This window comes from Lethenteron reissneri, chromosome 58, assembly GCF_015708825.2.
Source record: "Lethenteron reissneri isolate LAM-NWPU_2019-01 chromosome 58, ASM1570882v1, whole genome shotgun sequence".
Taxonomy (NCBI): Eukaryota; Metazoa; Chordata; class Hyperoartia; order Petromyzontiformes; family Petromyzontidae; genus Lethenteron; species Lethenteron reissneri.
In genome coordinates this window covers 9711267-9730806 of record NC_083836.1, presented here as the reverse complement: position 1 = coordinate 9730806, position 19540 = coordinate 9711267, and the positions used below count along the sequence as shown (strand labels likewise).

Sequence of the window (19540 nt, the reverse complement as noted above, 5' to 3'; positions counted from 1 at the left end):
CGACAGGGACCAATGTCAACGTAGGATAACCATGACGATGATGAGGATGACGATGATGATGACAGATGATGACGATAATCATGACAATGACGATGATAATGCTAATGACAATGATTACGATGATGACGAAGATGATGACGATCTCTTCCGTCGACATCACCGCCCCCCCCCGCCCCCCACAGACCGTGCAGTTTGCCACGTGGCCGGAGATCCGCACTACGTGACCTTCGACTCCCGGCTCATCAGCTACATGGGCACGTGCACGTACACGCTGGTGGTCGTGTGCAACGACACCGGAGTGACCAACTTCACCGTCACGGCCAAGAACGAGGAGCGCGGCCTGCCCAACGCCTCCTACCTCAAGCACGTGGTCGTCGACATCGCGGGCCACCGCATCACCCTGCAGAAGAGCCACCGCGTGCTGGTACGCACAGTCGCTCCCGCCATGATGCCGCCGTCGCCATTGCGATGGTCCTCCTTCTTGCGCCTCCTCCCTCTTCCTACCCTCTCCTCCTCCCTCCTCCTCCCCCCCCTTCCTCCCCCCTCCTCTTCCCTTCTCTTCATTTAACACTGCACTTATGAAGGAGTGAGTGACCATGTCATCATCTTCCCTAGCCTTGTCCTCAAGCAGTCGAGGGTTGTCCAATATTTTCCGTGGAAGGTTGAACCCTGAGGGACTTCACCGCCGGGGGGGGGGGGGGGGTCAGTTATCTATTCCAGGTGGCGATCAGTGACGTTTGCAGTCGACCCCGAAGTTTGCGCCATCGAGAAGTGAAATGGCTGTCATCGGTTTGTAGGGTTTGGAATCGATTCCAGTTGGGGATGTGGGATTTCAGACGTGTGTGTGTGGGTGGAGTGGGTGGAGTGTGTGTGTGGGTGTAGTGAGTGGAGTGGGAGGCAGGAGGGGGGGTTTGAGGTTCACTCGTCAGTGGGAGAGCTTCGTCAAATGCGCGCATTGATGGCGGGAGATTAAAGGATCGGCCGACACGCGCGGGAAGGCCGCTGCCGCGGTGCCATGGCGAGCACATCACAGCCGACTTGCGCCTCAGAGGCCACCGGTTCAGCCTCCGCGTGCGGCAGTTGCAACGATGGTGCACGTTACTTATTGTTTAAATATGTATTACAACTCAACGCGAGCCCAGTACAGAAGCGCCGATCGCAGATCGGAGGAGGGGGGTGGTGGGGGTGGTGCGGGTGGTGGGGGGATGGATCACGTTTCTCTAACCCACCCCCACCTCACACGGCCGAGGGACAATCCTTCTAAACTGTTCGCGTCCTCGTGCGGCCCTCGGCGGTAGCTCCGCGACGTCACCTTCCGCGGTCACCCCTCTCTAGGCGGGGGTCGATGCACTGCTGGCTGAGGCATTCTGAATGAGAACGACGGGCAACAGGAACGGTGCCGAGGGGAGACGGGGAAACGAATGGGAGAGAGAAAGAGACCAGCGTGGACGGTAGCTAATCTTAACCCTGACGTACGCGTACGCCATCCGCTCCGCCTTCTGATTCCGTTCCGGTGGCATACGCGTACGTCATCGGAACGTAGTCAGAAGGAAAAGATGTAACCGAGGCTCCCCCCCATCCCCACAAGGCCACGCGGGAGGGCCTGTGACACAAGTTTGGTGCCAGATATCGTAGAGTGCGGTCGTGTCGCTACGGTTCTCTGCGGTGAGTAGAATAAAATCTACGCTGAGCTGCTCGCGCGTTCCGATGCAAACAAACATGTTTATTTGCGTGTTTTGCCACACGAATGTGTGGTTAATTCAGACTTGATGCCTTGCATCTTAACACAGCTCCTGTTTTATTGCCATGAAAGGGTAAAACCTGTTATCTTTTTCATAATTTATTGATACTGCCAAAAAGGTCCACATAGATAGACGCGATAATTGTTCGCTTCACTTCAGCAAAGCCCAAAGCCACCAATCCACATTCACAGGTACAAAAACCAGAAAAAAAGAAAATTGCATCTCGCAGAAATGTAACGACACAGACGATTGCAGACACGTTCGTGTATTTTAATGACCTTCGCTGTGACATTGCACTCCGCGCTGGAACACGAGTCACGCCGCTGGGGGTTTTTCTCGCCTCTTTTCTAGATCAACGGGAAGCGAACCAAGACCCCGATCATTGGTGCGGTGCCCGGGGTGCAGATCGGCATGCAAGGGAGCTACGTGCTCGTCGTGACGGACTTTGGGCTGGAGGTCAAATTTGACGGCGTTCATCACCTTGCGATTTCCATACCGAGCACTTACTCCCGCAAGGTGCTGGGCAACGCCTGTGCTTCACTGTTTACAAATCCGCCACCCACTCACACATTCAGTACAGATGTACAGTTGGTCATCGATTATCCGGCTTCCAACATTATCCGGCAGTCCCGGGCTGATCCGGGGAAACCGGCAAAACCGTTGCAAAGGCTGTAACCAGTCCGGCGATCGGCACCGTGGTTTTTTTTCAGTGTTAAATATTATATACAGTACATTATACACTACATACAACTTAAATAATGAAAACACTGCACGTATATTTACATAACCCCATGCAGAGTCTTCGAGATTGGAGCGGTAATCACGGTATATTAAATACGGTAACTTTTTAAAGTTGCATATTTATTTTTTTATATTTGTACGTTTGTTTATGCCAATTTCACACCGTAAACAAATTTAAAACACAAAGAAAAACAACCAAAAACATGTCTTACAAAAATGCGGAATTAATACGCTATTTTAAGTAACAATCATGTAGTGATTATCCAGCGTTGTTAAAAATCCAGCACTCCCACCGAAGCCGCCGGATAATCGATAATCAACTGGAAATCTATTGGAGGAGATGTACGTTGAACTTCTTTCGCACCCTCGTACGTAGCTAACCGTGCTAATCGGAGGCGCCGCCGGGGGACGGGGGGGGGAAGGTCAACGAACTAGACGCACCGCGGCATGAACCTGAGCTGCGACTTCTTGACCTGAGCCCTTTTTTTCCCCGCAGGTCTGTGGCATGTGCGGCAATTACAACGGGAATCTCAACGACGACGACCTGATGCCCAACGGGGAACCGGCGCCCAGCACCGCGCTACTCGGCGACAGCTGGAGGGCCGTGGGCGACACGGACGCCGGGTGAGAGGGAGCCGGGGGGTGCAGAATTGTGGCCTCGTTGCACGGACGATTGTCGAGAGCGACTTCGCGCTCCGAGTGAGCATCGAGGTGGCGACCTCCTGTTTCTCGGCTCCGAAAGTTACCCATTTATTGTGGCGGGGACGAGTCTATCTATCCATAGGGCTGCTACTCTTGACTTACCCACCAAGCAGAATTTATTTTAATGACCCGAACGGATGATGGGCTGATTTAACCCACGACCCTTCTGATTGCGAGCCGCTCGCTCTACAGCTGAGCAACCTGGGCCGGAAAATGATGCAGTGGCGGCTTCTTCAATGCCTGTCATTTTTAGAATGGAATTAAAGAAAAATTGATTTCGTTTATTAAAAATGTCAATCTGTAATCCAAACGATAAAACTGATCATCGGGGCTACGTTTGGTGAACAGCAGCAACACCCGTGGGCAGATGAGCCCAATATGAGCAGGCACATCAAGAAAAGTTATTTTCCAGGACCGCACTTCCCAATAGATCCAATAAAAGCTCAGTGCGATTATTATTTTATTTTTATTTTACCAGGTAAGGTCTCCACGGAGCTACGTATCTCTTTTTCAGAAACAATCTGGGCCATCACAAATGATAGCTCAACGAAGTAGCTTATCGTCATCATCATTGTGGAAATTTCTATCAGCAGCCAAATAACTCTGAACGCGTGATGTTGTGTCTAAACATGGAGGGAAAAACCAGAGGACGTGGAGATAAATCCACACAACCACTGGGGGAGAGACACCGCAAAGTCCAAATATACAAGCTTTGGGGTTGGGATCGAACTGATGACCTCCTACATACATTGCGAGATAGTTAACATCTTCTAGCCACCTGCAGTATCCGTTCTGGCAGCGCCACTGATCATATAGAAGCTGAGTAGTGCCAGGTTTAAACAGATGGCTCTGTTTAACCACCGGAATGTCCTTCATAGAGATGGGGGTGTTTCTGTTGTTATAAGGACATCCTTGTTTAGGCCTCTCTTTGAATAGCGTCAGTTAATGAGGCAATTTTTTTCGTTGGATCTCGTTATGAGAACGCTAGTCATCTGTAGGAGTGGAATGTAGGCTGGCGTGATTTAGCAGGCCCCTCTTTCTGGAGAGCATCCATGGAGATGGTTTGTTCGTTCTGGCGATAAACTCTAGTTTCCACTACTAAAAACTATACACTACTACACTACTATTTACTGCACTACTATACACTACACTATACACTTCTATACACTCTACTACACTGCTATACACTACACTACTGCACTAAACACTACTATAGACTTTACACTACTATACACAGACTAGCTCTTCCTGGGGAATTCGCAGGCGTTCCCAGGCCAGCCGAGCGATGTAGTCCCACCAGCGTGTCCAGGAGCCGGCCCCGGGGTTTTTGCCCAGCTAAAATCTGATCTTTGTTGAACTTTATTCGTGCCGTACGTAGCCATCCCTGCTAAAATACAGACCACATCAGGAATATTCAACTTCGCTCGCCATTCTACGTTTGCCACGGCTAATGTCAGCGATTCGTTTCAGAACTTGTCCCGAGATTCTCCCAGGTTAACTCAGGTGGTCTGTTGACCCAAGGGTCACATCGCCGAGTTGGGAACTTCTGAGTTCCGGGTTTGAATTCCACTTTGAGTGTCTCAACCCAGTCGCCAATAACGGCATGAAAAAACCTCACGTTAAATCTGATGTCACGTAATTTTTTCTCAATTCCAGCTATGATAATTAATCTAAGGTCATCTTGAAGGGATCTCAAAAGTAGTTCTATGCTAGTCCCTTCCGCGGGCTGTTCTCTCGTGCGGTGAAGGACAAGAAACCAAACACAAAAAAGCATCTTTGCAACCAGGATTAAATCCCGTGGGTCATTTTCCTTGTCTCAACTCACAGGGAGCTATAGATGAGATCAGAGGCGTGCGTTGAAAATTCACAGTAACTGGACATGGACCTTGTTAGGAAGATCGTTTGAAAAAATATGAAATAATTTACAGCCCTTCTTCAATCTGCCCGCTGGCTCCAAAGCTTCGCCATGACTTGACGGTTGTGTGAGTGTGCATTGTACGCGGCACAGTGATATCAGAATCCGCCAAGGCGGTCACACTGTACAAACAACGCCTGTCCAATTGACCTGTAGCATCGCCTCTTTGTGGATTTTCAATCCTCCCATCGCAGGTGCCAGCCGGCCGCAACTCCTGACGGATGCGATGCAGCCGACGAGGAACTCTACGGGAGGATGTGCAAAATCATCGTCTCCTCCTCTGGACCCTTTGCCAGCTGCCACGACGTCGTTGATCCGGCCATCTTCTTCCAGTCGTGCGTCTTCGACGTGTGTCAGTACGGCGGCATGGAGAGCACGCTGTGCCACATCCTGCAGGCCTACGCGGAGGCCTGTCGCGCCGAGAACATCGACGTCCTGTGGCGCAACGAAACCTTCTGCCGTGAGTCTGTGCGATTCATGGTTTAGGAGGTGTTAACAACCTCGCCTGGTATGAAGGAGTTCGTGGGTTCGATCCCGACCCCTGACGATGCCTGCTGTATATTTGGAGTTGGCATCTGTCTCTCTCTCCCTGTGGTTGCCTGAATTTTTCTCTAGATCCTCTGGTTTTTCCCCAGCACAATTAGAATCAATATTACGCGTTTAGAGTATTGAGCTGCCGGTATACATTTCTACGTGATAAGCCACTTCGTTGAGCTATCATTTGTGGTGCCAGGTCGCTTCTGAAAGAATGGCTATACAGCTCAATGGACCTTCCCTGGTAAAATAAAAAAGTGAAGTATATTGAATTTCACCCCCACCCTCTCGCCCATTACGGCCTCCCCTCCATCCCCCCTCTCGGATCTATATAATGCCTCGTCACAACGGCATGCTTCTCTCTCTCACCTGAAGACGATTGCTTGTTGTTGCGATTGAAACGTCGTGATCTATTATATATTTTCCTATCTACGTGACTTTACCAAAAGAACCAAAGAGTATAATAGTTAAATAGTTTAGTTTAGCTTGTGGCGAGTGCATGATTCCACGTATGTACGGTGAACCGAGCGGCTCAGCGGTAGAGAGAGCGGCTCGCAATCGGAAGGTCGCGAGTTAAAATCTAAAGGGCGAGTGTGTGGTTCGTTGTTTGGTGAATGTATGTGCCCGATATCTTGCCAAATAGTTGCGTTCAGGATCTAATGAGTAGGGTGTTAAGTCGTAAATCGGAATCTTTATTTATCCTGGAGATATCTGATGCGCTTTGAACTTCTTTCGCACCGTACGTTTCCCGAACGTGCTAATCGGAGGTTCTGTCCCTTCGTCTCACAGCGCCGTCGTGCCCGCCGAACACCCACTACACGCCGTGCGCCTCGCCCTGCCCGGCCACTTGCTCGGACATCGACGCCGTAGCCAGCTGCCAGAGCGCGGCTCGGTGCTCTGAGGGCTGCGTCTGCGACCAGGGCTTCGTGCTTAGTGACGATCTCTGCGTGTCGCTGGAAGCCTGCGGCTGCCGGGACGACGAAAACAACTACCACTCGGTGCGTAGTGAGGCTGCTCGGTCCGCGTGGTCCACGCAGTCCACATAGTCCACTCCGCACGTCCCGACTTGTTGGGAAGACACTACCGTGAACGCAGCTGGCCAGCGTTTTGCAGAGGAGGGCACCCATGCTGTGGATCATGGGGCTGTTTCAAGCAGGCTCATTTGAAGACAGTGTCCTCCAATGAGCGGAAAGCCCGGGGTTATAAACTGTGATCATTATTATTATTCTTGGTTCTTTCGGTAAAGTCACGTAGAAGGCAAGTAATAAAATAATAAAAATAAAAATAATACATTTTTATTATTTTATTATTTTATTACTTCCCTTCTATGTGACTTTACCGAAAGAACCAATAAGATGAATCCCTGCAGTCACGAAAGCTTTAAATCGAAAATTATTATTATTGTTGTTGTCATGAGAGAGGTGGTTGGTGGCTTGGGGAGGCCTTTGTCTAGCAGTGGATCGACCATGGTGAGTGTGGACTGAGTGAGTGCGAGTGTGAGCTGAGTGAGTGCGAGTGTGAGCTGAGTGAGTGGTGAGTGTGGGCTGAGTGAGTGGTGAGTGTGGGCTGAGTGACTGGCGAGTGTGAGCTGAGTGAGTGTGAGCTGAGTGAGTGTGGGCTGAGTGAGTGGTGAGTGTGAGCTGAGTGAGTGCGAGTGTGGGCTGAGTGAGTGGCGAGTGTGGGCTGAGTGAGTGGTGAGTGTTGGCTGAGTGAGTGGCGAGTGTGAGCTGAGTGAGTGGTGAGTGTGGGCTGAGTGAGTGGCGAGTGTGAGCTGAGTGAGTGGCGAGTGTGAGCTGAATGAGTGCGAGTGTGAGCTGAGTGAGTGGTGAGTGTGGGCTGAGTGAGTGGTAAGTGTGGGCTGAGTGAGTGGTGAATGTGGGCTGAGTGAGTGGCGAGTGTGAGCTGAGTGAGTGGCGAGTGTGGGCTGAGTGAGTGGCGAGTGTGAGCTGAGTGAGTGGTGAGTGTGGGCTGAGTGAGTGGTGAGTGTGAGCTGAGTGAGTGTGAGCTGAGTGAGTGGCGAGTGTGAGCTGAGTGAGTGGCGAGTGTGGGCTGAGTGAGTGGTGAGTGTGAGCTGAGTGAGTGTGAGCTGAGTGAGTGGCGAGTGTGAGCTGAGTGAGTGGCGAGTGTGGGTTGAGTGAGTGGCGAGTGTGGGCTGAGTGAGTGGCGAGTGTGGGCTGAGTGAGTGGCGAGTGTGGGCTGAGTGAGTGGCGAGTGTGGGCTGAGTGAGTGGCGAGTGTGGGTTGAGTGAGTGGCGAGTGTGAGCTGAATGAGTGGTGAGTGTGGGCTGAGTGAGTGGCGAGTGTGGGCTGAGTGAGTGGTGAGTGTGAGCTGAGTGCATGGCGAGTGTGGGCTGAGTGAGTGCGAGTGTGAGCTGAGTGAGTGGCGAGTGTGAGCTGAGTGAGTGGCGAGTGTGGGTTGAGTGAGTGGCAAGTGTGAGCTGAGTGAGTGGCGAGTGTGAGCTGAGTGAGTGGGGAGTGTGGGCTGAGTGAGTGGCGAGTGTGGGCTGAGTGAGTAGCGAGTGTGGGTTGAGTGAGTGGCGAGTGGGAGCTGAGTGAGTGCGAGTGTGGGCTGAGTGAGTGGCGAGTGTGGGCTGAGTGAGTGGCGAGTGTGGGCTGAGTGAGTGGCGAGTGTGGGCTGAGTGAGTGGCGAGTGTGAGCTGAGTGAGTGGTGAGTGTGGGCTGAGTGAGTGGTGAGTGTGGGCTGAGTGAGTGGCGAGTGGGAGCTGAGTGAGTGGTGAGTGGGAGCTGAGTGAGTGGTGAGTGGGAGCTGAGTGAGTGGTGAGTGGGAGCTGAGTGAGTGGTGAGTGTGGGCTGAGTGAGTGGCGAGTGTGAGCTGAGTGAGTGGCGAGTGTGAGCTGAATGAGTGCGAGTGTGAGCTGAGTGAGTGGTGAGTGTGGGCTGAGTGAGTGGTAAGTGTGGGCTGAGTGAGTGGTGAATGTGGGCTGAGTGAGTGGCGAGTGTGAGCTGAGTGAGTGGCGAGTGTGGGCTGAGTGAGTGGCGAGTGTGAGCTGAGTGAGTGGTGAGTGTGGGCTGAGTGAGTGGTGAGTGTGAGCTGAGTGAGTGTGAGCTGAGTGAGTGGCGAGTGTGAGCTGAGTGAGTGGCGAGTGTGGGCTGAGTGAGTGGTGAGTGTGAGCTGAGTGAGTGTGAGCTGAGTGAGTGGCGAGTGTGAGCTGAGTGAGTGGCGAGTGTGGGTTGAGTGAGTGGCGAGTGTGGGCTGAGTGAGTGGCGAGTGTGGGCTGAGTGAGTGGCGAGTGTGGGCTGAGTGAGTGGCGAGTGTGGGCTGAGTGAGTGGCGAGTGTGGGTTGAGTGAGTGGCGAGTGTGAGCTGAATGAGTGGTGAGTGTGGGCTGAGTGAGTGGCGAGTGTGGGCTGAGTGAGTGGTGAGTGTGAGCTGAGTGCATGGCGAGTGTGGGCTGAGTGAGTGCGAGTGTGAGCTGAGTGAGTGGCGAGTGTGAGCTGAGTGAGTGGCGAGTGTGGGTTGAGTGAGTGGCAAGTGTGAGCTGAGTGAGTGGCGAGTGTGAGCTGAGTGAGTGGGGAGTGTGGGCTGAGTGAGTGGCGAGTGTGGGCTGAGTGAGTAGCGAGTGTGGGTTGAGTGAGTGGCGAGTGGGAGCTGAGTGAGTGCGAGTGTGGGCTGAGTGAGTGGCGAGTGTGGGCTGAGTGAGTGGCGAGTGTGGGCTGAGTGAGTGGCGAGTGTGGGCTGAGTGAGTGGCGAGTGTGAGCTGAGTGAGTGGTGAGTGTGGGCTGAGTGAGTGGTGAGTGTGGGCTGAGTGAGTGGCGAGTGGGAGCTGAGTGAGTGGTGAGTGGGAGCTGAGTGAGTGGTGAGTGGGAGCTGAGTGAGTGGTGAGTGGGAGCTGAGTGAGTGGTGAGTGTGAGCTGAGTGAGTGGTGAGTGTGGGCTGAGTGAGTGGTGAGTGTGGGCTGAGTGAGTGGTGAGTGTGGGCTGAGTGAGTGGTGAGTGTGAGCTGAGTGAGTGGTGAGTGTGGGCTGAGTGAGTGGCGAGTGTGGGTTGAGTGAGTGGCGAGTGTGGGTTGAGTGAGTGGCGAGTGGGAGCTGAGTGAGTGGCGAGTAGGAGCTGAGTGAGTAGCGAGTGTGGGTTGAGTGAGTGGCGAGTGGGAGCTGAGTGAGTGGCGAGTAGGAGCTGAGTCAGTGGCGAGTGTGGGTTGAGTGAGTGGCGAGTGGGAGCTGAGTGAGCGGCGAGTGTGGGCTGAGTGAGTGGTGAGTGTGAGCTGAGTGAGTGCGAGTGTGGGCTGAGTGAGTGGCGAGTGTGGGCTGAGTGAGTGGTGAGTGTGGGCTGAGTGAGTGGTGAGTGTGGGCTGAGTGAGTGGTGAGTGTGAGCTGAGTGAGTGTGAGCTGAGTGAGTGGCGAGTGTGGGCTGAGTGAGTGGCGAGTGTGGGCTGAGTGAGTGGCGAGTGTGGGCTGAGTGAGTGGTGAGTGTGGGCTGAGTGAGTGGCGAGTGTGGGCTGAGTGAGTGGCGAGTGTGGGCTGAGTGAGTGGTGAGTGTGGGCTGAGTGAGTGGTAAGTGTGAGCTGAGTGAGTGTGAGCTGAGTGAGTGGCGAGTGTGAGCTGAGTGAGTGGCGAGTGTGGGTTGAGTGAGTGGCGAGTGTGGGCTGAGTGAGTGGCGAGTGTGGGTTGAGTGAGTGGCGAGTGTGAGCTGAATGAGTGGTGAGTGTGGGCTGAGTGAGTGGCGAGTGTGGGCTGAGTGAGTGGTGAGTGTGAGTTGAGTGCGTGGCGAGTGTGGGCTGAGTGAGTGCGAGTGTGAGCTGAGTGAGTGGCGAGTGTGAGCTGAGTGAGTGGCGAGTGTGGGTTGAGTGAGTGGCAAGTGTGAGCTGAGTGAGTGGCGAGTGTGAGCTGAGTGAGTGGCGAGTGTGGGTTGAGTGAGTGGCGAGTGTGAGCTGAGTGAGTGGCGAGTGTGGGCTGAGTGAGTGGCGAGTGTGGGCTGAGTGAGTGGCGAGTGTGGGCTGAGTGAGTGGCAAGTGTGAGCTGAGTGAGTGGTGAGTGTGGGCTGAGTGAGTGGCGAGTGTGAGCTGAGTGAGTGGGGAGTGTGGGCTGAGTGAGTGGCGAGTGTGGGTTGAGTGAGTGGCGAGTGTGGGCTGAGTGAGTGGCGAGTGGGAGCTGAGTGAGTGGCGAGTGTGGGCTGAGTGAGTGGCGAGTGTGGGCTGAGAGAGTGGCGAGTGTGGGCTGAGTGAGTGTTGAGTGTGGGTTGAGTGCGTGGCGAGTGTGGGCTGAGTGAGTGGCGAGTGTTAGCTGAGTGAGTGGGGAGTGTGGGCTGAGTGAGTGGCGAGTGTGAGCTGAGTGAGTAGCGAGCGTGGGTTGAGTGAGTGGCGAGTGTGGGCTGAGTGAGTGGCGAGTGTGGGCTGAGTGAGTGGTGAGTGTGAGCTGAGTGAGTGCGAGTATGAGCTGAGTGAGTGGCGAGTGTTAGCTGAGTGAGTGGCGAGTGTGGGCTGAGTGAGTGGCGAGTGTGAGCTGAGTGAGTGGCGAGTGTGGGCTGAGTGAGTGGTGAGTGTGAGCTGAGTGAGTGGCGAGTGGGAGCTGAGTGAGTGGTGAGTGTGAGCTGAGTGAGTGGTGAGTGGGAGCTGAGTGAGTCGTGAGTGTGAGCTGAGTGAGTGGCGAGTAGGAGCTGAGTGAGTGCGAGTGTGAGCTGAGTGAGTGGTGAGTGTGAGCTGAGTGAGTGCGAGTGTGAGCTGAGTGAGTGCGAGTGTGAGCTGAGTGAGTGGTGAGTGTGAGCTGAGTGAGTGGTGAGTGTGAGCTGAGTGAGTGCGAGTGTGAGCTGAGTGAGTGGTGAGTGTGAGCTGAGTGAGTGTGAGCTGAGTGAGTGTGGGCTGAGTGAGTGCGAGTGTGAGCTGAGTGAGTGGTGAGTGTGAGTTGAGTGAGTGGTGAGTGTGAGCTGAGTGAGTGGTGAGTGTGAGCTGAGTGAGTGGTGAGTGTGAGCTGAGTGAGTGCGAGTGTGAGCTGAGTGAGTGGTGAGTGTGAGTTGAGTGAGTGGTGAGTGTGGGCTGAGTGAGTGGTGAGTGTGAGCTGAGTGAGTGGTGAGTGTGGGCTGAGTGAGTGGTGAGTGTGGGCTGAGTGAGTGGTGAGTGTGGGCTGAGTGAGTGGTGAGTGTGGGCTGAGTGAGTGGTGAGTGTGACCTGAGTGAGTGGCGAGTGTGGGCTGAGTGAGTGGTGAGTGTGGGCTGAGTGAGTGGTGAGTGTGGGCTGAGTGAGTGGCGAGTGTGGGCTGAGTGAGTGGCGAGTGTGGGCTGAGTGAGTGGTGAGTGTGAGCTGAGTGAGTGGTGAGTGTGAGCTGAGTGAGTGCGAGTGTGGGTTGAGTGAGTGGTGAGTGTGAGCTGAGTGAGTGGTGAGTGTGAGCTGAGTGAGTGGTGAGTGTGGGCTGAGTGAGTGGTGAGTGTGGGCTGAGTGAGTGGTGAGTGTGAGCTGAGTGAGTGGTGAGTGTGGGCTGAGTGAGTGGCGAGTGTGGGCTGAGTGAGTGGTGAGTGTGGGCTGAGTGAGTGGTGAGTGTGGGCTGAGTAAGTGGTGAGTGTGAGCTGAGTGATTGGTGAGTGTGGGCTGAGTGAGTGGTGAGTGTGGGCTGAGTGAGTGGTGAGTGTGGGCTGAGTGAGTGGTGAGTGTGGGCTGAGTGAGTGGTGAGTGTGAGCTGAGTGAGTGGTGAGTGTGGGCTGAGTGAGTGGTGAGTGTGGGCTGAGTGAGTGGTGAGTGTGAGCTGAGTGAGTGGTGAGTGCGAGTGGGAGCTGAGTGGTGAGTGCGAGTATGAGCTGAGTGAGTGCGAGTGTGAGCTGAGTGAGTGGCGAGAAGGAGCTGAGTGGTGAGTGTGGGCTGAGTGAGTGGTGAGTGTGGGCTGAGTGAGTGGTGAGTGTGGGCTGAGTGAGTGGTGAGTGTGGGCTGAGTGAGTGGTGAGTGTGGGCTGAGTGAGTGGCGAGTGGGAGCTGAGTGAGTGGTGAGTAGAGCTGAGTGAGTGGTAAGTGGGAGCTGAGTGAGTGGTGAGTGGGAGCTGAGTGAGTGGTGAGTGGGAGCTAAGTGAGTGGTGAGTGTGAGCTGAGTGGTGAGTGTGAGCTGAGTGAGTGGCGAGTAGTAGCTGAGTGGTGAGTGTGAGCTGAGTGAGTGGTGAGTGTGGGCTGAGTGAGTGGCGAGTAGGAGCTGAGTGAGTGGTGAGTGTGAGCTGAGTGAGTGGTGAGTAGGAGCTGAGTGAGTGGTGAGTATGAGCTGAGTGAGTGCGAGTGGGAGCTGAGTGAGTGGTGAGTGTGGGCTGAGTGAGTGGTGAGTGTGGGCTGAGTGAGTGGTGAGTGTGGGCTGAGTGAGTGGTGAGTGTGAGCTGAGTGAGTGATGAGTGTGGGCTGAGTGAGTGGTTAGTGTGGGCTGAGTGAGTGGTGAGTGTGAGCTGAGTGAGTGGTGAGTGTGGGCTGAGTGAGTGGTGAGTGTGGGCTGAGTGAGTGGTGAGTGTGAGCTGAGTGAGTGGTGAGTGTGGGCTGAGTGAGTGGCGAGTGTGGGCTGAGTGAGTGGTGAGTGTGGGCCGAGTGAGTGGTGAGTGTGGGCTGAGTAAGTGGTGAGTGTGAGCTGAGTGAGTGGTGAGTGTGGGCTGAGTGAGTGGTGAGTGTGGGCTGAGTGAGTGGTGAGTGTGGGCTGAGTGAGTGGTGAGTGTGGGCTGAGTGAGTGGTGAGTGTGAGCTGAGTGAGTGGTGAATGTGGGCTGAGTGAGTGGTGAGTGTGGGCTGAGTGAGTGGTGAGTGTGAGCTGAGTGAGTGGTGAGTGCGAGTGGGAGCTGAGTGGTGAGTGCGAGTATGAGCTGAGTGAGTGCGAGTGTGAGCTGAGTGAGTGGCGAGTAGGAGCTGAGTGGTGAGTGTGGGCTGAGTGAGTGGTGAGTGTGGGCTGAGTGAGTGGTGAGTGTGGGCTGAGTGAGTGGCGAGTGGGAGCTGAGTGAGTGGTGAGTGGGAGCTGAGTGAGTGGTGAGTGGGAGCTGAGTGAGTGGTGAGTGGGAGCTGAGTGAGTGGTGAGTGGGAGCTAAGTGAGTGGTGAGTGTGAGCTGAGTGGTGAGTGTGAGCTGAGTGAGTGGTGAGTAGTAGCTGAGTGGTGAGTGTGAGCTGAGTGAGTGGTGAGTGTGGGCTGAGTGAGTGGCGAGTAGGAGCTGAGTGAGTGGTGAGTGTGAGCTGAGTGAGTGGTGAGTAGGAGCTGAGTGAGTGGTGAGTATGAGCTGAGTGAGTGCGAGTGGGAGCTGAGTGAGTGGTGAGTGTGGGCTGAGTGAGTGGTGAGTGTGGGCTGAGTGAGTGGTGAGTGTGAGCTGAGTGAGTGATGAGTGTGGGCTGAGTGAGTGGTTAGTGTGGGCTGAGTGAGTGGTGAGTGTGAGCTGAGTGAGTGGTGAGTGCGAGTGGGAGCTGAGTGGTGAGTGCGAGTATGAGCTGAGTGAGTGCGAGTGTGAGCTGAGTGAGTGGCGAGTAGGAGCTGAGTGGTGAGTGTAGGCTGAGTGAGTGGTGAGTGTGGGCTGAGTGAGTGGTGAGTGTGGGCTGAGTGAGTGGCGAGTGGGAGCTGAGTGAGTGGTGAGTGGGAGCTGAGTGAGTGGTGAGTGGGAGCTGAGTGAGTGGTGAGTGTGAGCTGAGTGAGTGGTGAGTGTGGGCTGAGTGAGTGGTGAGTGTGGGCTGAGTGAGTGGTGAGTGTGGGCTGAGTGAGTGGTGAGTGTGAGCTGAGTGAGTGGTGAGTGTGGGCTGAGTGAGTGGTGAGTGTGGGCTGAGTGAGTGGTGAGTGTGAGCTGAGTGAGTGGTGAGTGCGAGTGGGAGCTGAGTGGTGAGTGCGAGTATGAGCTGAGTGAGTGCGAGTGTGAGCTGAGTGAGTGGCGAGTAGGAGCTGAGTGGTGAGTGTGGGCTGAGTGAGTGGTGAGTGTGGGCTGAGTGAGTGGTGAGTGTGGGCTGAGTGAGTGGCGAGTGGGAGCTGAGTGAGTGGTGAGTAGGAGCTGAGTGAGTGGTAAGTGGGAGCTGAGTGAGTGGTGAGTGGGAGCTGAGTGAGTGGTGAGTGGGAGCTAAGTGAGTGGTGAGTGTGAGCTGAGTGGTGAGTGTGAGCTGAGTGAGTGGCGAGTAGTAGCTGAGTGGTGAGTGTGAGCTGAGTGAGTGGTGAGTGTGGGCTGAGTGAGTGGCGAGTAGGAGCTGAGTGAGTGGTGAGTGTGAGCTGAGTGAGTGGTGAGTAGGAGCTGAGTGAGTGGTGAGTATGAGCTGAGTGAGTGCGAGTGGGAGCTGAGTGAGTGGTGAGTGTGGGCTGAGTGAGTGGTGAGTGTGGGCTGAGTGAGTGGTGAGTGTGGGCTGAGTGAGTGGTGAGTGTGAGCTGAGTGAGTGATGAGTGTGGGCTGAGTGAGTGGTTAGTGTGGGCTGAGTGAGTGGTGAGTGTGAGCTGAGTGAGTGGTGAGTGCGAGTGGGAGCTGAGTGGTGAGTGCGAGTATGAGCTGAGTGAGTGCGAGTGTGAGCTGAGTGAGTGGCGAGTAGGAGCTGAGTGGTGAGTGTGGGCTGAGTGAGTGGTGAGTGTGGGCTGAGTGAGTGGTGAGTGTGGGCTGAGTGAGTGGCGAGTGGGAGCTGAGTGAGTGGTGAGTGGGAGCTGAGTGAGTGGTGAGTGGGAGCTGAGTGAGTGGTGAGTGTGAGCTGAGTGAGTGGTGAGTGTGGGCTGAGTGAGTGGTGAGTGTGGGCTGAGTGAGTGGTGAGTGTGGGCTGAGTGAGTGGTGAGTGTGAGCTGAGTGAGTGGTGAGTGTGGGCTGAGTGAGTGGTGAGTGTGGGCTGAGTGAGTGGTGAGTGTGAGCTGAGTGAGTGGTGAGTGCGAGTGGGAGCTGAGTGGTGAGTGCGAGTATGAGCTGAGTGAGTGCGAGTGTGAGCTGAGTGAGTGGCGAGTAGGAGCTGAGTGGTGAGTGTGGGCTGAGTGAGTGGTGAGTGTGGGCTGAGTGAGTGGTGAGTGTGGGCTGAGTGAGTGGCGAGTGGGAGCTGAGTGAGTGGTGAGTAGGAGCTGAGTGAGTGGTAAGTGCGAGCTGAGTGAGTGGTGAGTGGGAGCTGAGTGAGTGGTGAGTGGGAGCTAAGTGAGTGGTGAGTGTGAGCTGAGTGGTGAGTGTGAGCTGAGTGAGTGGCGAGTAGGAGCTGAGTGGTGAGTGTGAGCTGAGTGAGTGGTGAGTGTGGGCTGAGTGAGTGGCGAGTAGGAGCTGAGTGAGTGGTGAGTGTGAGCTGAGTGAGTGGTGAGTATGAGCTGAGTGAGTGCGAGTGGGAGCTGAGTGAGTGGTGAGTGTGGGCTGAGTGAGTGGTGAGTGTGAGCTGAGTGAGTGCGAGTGGGAGCTGAGTGAGTGGTGAGTGTGAGCTGAGTGGTGAGTGTGGGCTGAGTGAGTGGCGAGTAGGAGCTGAGTGAGTGGTGAGTGTGAGCTGAGTGAGTGGTGAGTGTGAGCTGAGTGAGTGGCGAGTGTGAGCTGAGTGAGTGCGAGTGTGAGCTGAGTGAGTGGTGAGTGGGAGCTGAGTGGTGAGTGTGGGCTGAGTGAGTGGTGAGTGCGAGTGGGAGCTGAGTGGCGAGTGTGAGCTGAGTGAGTGGTGAGTGTGAGCTGAGTGAGTGGCGAGTGTGAGCTGAGTGAGTGCGAGTGTGAGCTGAGTGAGTGGTGAGTGGGAGCTGAGTGGTGAGTGTGGGCTGAGTGAGTGGTGAGTGCGAGTGGGAGCTGAGTGGCGAGTGTGAGCTGAGTGAGTGGTGAGTGTGGGCTAAGCCGTGGTCTCTGTGCGCCACAGTTTGGGGAGTCGTGGCTCACGGACGACTGCGGTGCGAGCTGCACGTGCGAGGCGTTGGGCGCGGTGCGGTGCTCTACGCACGGCTGCACCATGGGCGAAACCTGCGAGCTCAAGGACGGGAATTACATCTGCAAACCGATCGGTGAGTCTGCAGCGGGGCGCTCGTTCGTTTGCGGTACAATGGCGCTGCGACGTGCCTGGGTTTTTACGGACGACCGTTTACGCTACGGAGCAGATTCATGAATGCACAATCACGTGGAATGAATGAATGAATTAATGCCTTCTATACAATGGCCAGGGAAGATTCTTTGTTATTGACGAATGTGTTGAGTTCTTCACAGCCCTCCGAGGTATGGTAGCTTCCGTGCATGTAGCAATGCACCGATTCACTGATTAATATTACTCCCCAATGCATTTAAGCTAAATGAAAGAATAAAAAACTGTACAAACACAGGGGAAAAAACAACGAACGAGGTGGTTCAACAGTGAAGAGAAGAGCCGCTCCCGACGCCGTGGGCGGCGGGTTTAGCCCGCTCCCGCGTGGACCACGGCACTCGAGCACGAAGTGCCGGCTCTTGACACACCTCCCCATTAATTTTAGTTCTTTCTAAAAAAAACATGGAATCTTAACATTGAGCGGTTTCCAATGGGGACGTCTTTAAATATAACAAGTTGAATCAAGTCAAATTGTATTTTTTTGCGGAAAAATACAACTGTTTGGATCGTAGATACAAATTGTAAAAACATATCATATCAGGTTAATTATTATATTCATAGAAAACTTTTGCCTTGCGGAGACAGGCTCCACGAAACTAGTGGTAAAAAAGCGACCCCTGCACGCTGCTCCGTGCGTGCGCGCGTGGCCCAGGCTACGGGACGTGCACGGTCTCCGGAGACCCCCACTACCAGTCGTTCGACGGGCGCCTCTACCACTTCATGGGCGAGGAGACGTACGTGCTGGCGCAGAGCTGCGGCGGGGACGACGGGGGCCTGGCGCGGGTGCGCGTGCACGGGCGCAACGAGCGGCGCGGGAACCAGGCGGTGTCGTACCTGGCCGAGGTGCGCGTCTTCGTGCTGGGACACGATGTCCGCTTCACCAAGAGGAACGACTTCCAGGTGACGAGGAGGGGGGAGGAGGAGGGGAGGTGAGGAGCGGGAGGAGGAGGGGGGTGGGTGGGGAGGAGGGGGGTGGGGAGAAGGGAGGATGGGGACGAGGAGGGGGTGGGGGAGGAGGAGGAGGGAGGGGGTCCCACCTGCTACTCCATCTTGGGGAAATCAGTTATAATTCTTTTTCCAATAAGGAGCCCGGTACACAGCATAAACCGTGACGTGGTTGGGGGGGGGGGGTTACAGAAACTCCGCAGACAGAAGTCCCCGAACGCTGTGCTACTGAATTTAGAGGAAGGTGGGAGATTGTGCTCGCTGCTGCCCTACCGAGTGGTGACCGCGAGAGCGGGGTGCGTATTGTACTCTTTTATGAGACGGGGAAAGAGAGGGATAAAGGACTTAAGAAAGGGAGTGGAGGGAGTGGGGGGAGCTGGTAGAGGAGAATGTAAAAGGGAATCAGAATCTAAATATGATTCCAAAGAACACAGGATGAGATGTTACTATCCTTTGTGCAAGCACTTCCAAGAGTTCATGAACAGTGAGCCTGGTGAAATTTGGGGAGCGCATCGTCAGTAGTGAACCTTTGGGTCCTAGGGTGTTTCGGCCTTTCATACTATACACCCTCCCCAAAGGCGGCCAGCGACAGGGTGATCAATCCTACGCTTGCGTCCCATTCCCAATTAGTCATAGGAGTTGCCTTGTTGTTGGTAGCCAACATCCCATGGGACTATGCATGGCAGGGGCGTCCTCCTCCCTGAGTCAAGCATTGTTGACTGCATACCTCCTGGCCCTCTCACTTTGGGGCCCAGCTGGGGTCTTTCCTCTTCATCCAGAGCCACTGACTGCTGCCTTCGGCCGCCTCCGATACAGCTTTGATTGCCGAACGCTGGCTCTGGCCCTTAATTCCCAGGTCTCTAAGCAGTCTGGTTGTAGATGTTGCCACAAAACCTCTGCAGCCCACCTCCACTGGTCGGACTTCTGTGTTCCAGCCATGATGCCGTGCTTCGGCAGCTAGATCAGCATAGCGCAGATGTTTTCGCTCATAAGCCTCATCTACTGAGTCCTCCCAGGGTACTGTGAGCTCAATGATGAAGACCTTCTTGAGCGAACGGGACCAGAGCACCATGTCAGGTCTTAGGGTGGTGGTTGCGATCTCCGGAGGAAACACAAGTTGCCGGCCAATGTCAGCTAGCATTTTCCAGTCGCGGGCCAAGCGCAGCTGGTCTCGCTCTATTGGTGTAGAGCCGCTCTTCGGTGGTTTAGCCCCTTCGCGGACAAAGGTCGTCCGTAAGGGGTGTGATGCTGCTGGGGGTGGTAGGGAGTTGGTGGCAGCTCGCTTGTCCTCCAGGGCGGACGCAAGGTTTTTAAGGACTTGGTTGTGACGCCAAGTGTAGCGTCCTTGGGTGAGGCTTGTTTTACACCCTGTAAGAATGTGCCTGAGGTTGGCTGGCATGGAACAGAGGGCACAGTCCGGATCTTCACCATACCATTGGTGAAGATTAACTGGTGTTGGAAGGATGTCATATGTTGCTCTGATGGAAAAGCTCAACCGCCTCGCTTCCATGGCCCACAGATCTTTCCAGCTGATCTTCCTCTTCTCCACACTGTCCCATCGAGTCCACTGTCCTTGTTTGGCAAGAAAGACTGCCTTGGCCCACCTTGCAGCCTCCTCCTGATGGCGTACTTCCTGCACTACCATCTTCCGCCGCTCTGGTGCAGTGGCCTTACTCCAAGCAGCACGGCTAGTTAGCCCAAGGCCTCCTCTCCCTTGCTGAACATGACCCACAATGTCAGCATGTCTGAGGGCTGCTGTTGCCTCCTGGACTGCTTTTCCTGGCCTCCATTTGCGCCCAGTTGCCAAGGTCGGCGCGTTGTTGCTCACCACTGGGTCTCGAGATTCATTCAGTGTCATCTGGAGCCTGGTTTTTGCACACTTGAATTCCTCGGTTAGACTGGTGAGGGGCAGCTTGAGGACACCATCTCCATAGAGGCCTATGATGGTAAGGCATCGTGGAACTCCGAGCCACTTCTTTAAGTAGCTCGTGGCTCCTCTTTCCATCTTCTCCACTGTTGAGATTGGAAC

General features: G+C 54.8%; 1 protein-coding gene across 1 annotated transcript in view; it reads left to right on the top strand.

Annotated features, from left to right (window-relative positions):
• LOC133357469 (zonadhesin-like) overlaps positions 1-19540 on the top strand; it is an 83887-nt gene that overhangs the window by 33863 nt on the left and 30484 nt on the right. Inside the window, exons 24-30 of the mRNA XM_061575414.1 lie at positions 183-424; positions 2094-2258; positions 2980-3107; positions 5295-5560; positions 6424-6632; positions 16351-16492; positions 17219-17466. Of these exons, the coding sequence (XP_061431398.1) occupies positions 183-424; positions 2094-2258; positions 2980-3107; positions 5295-5560; positions 6424-6632; positions 16351-16492; positions 17219-17466 (1400 nt within the window). The remainder of the gene's footprint in view (positions 1-182; positions 425-2093; positions 2259-2979; positions 3108-5294; positions 5561-6423; positions 6633-16350; positions 16493-17218; positions 17467-19540) is intronic.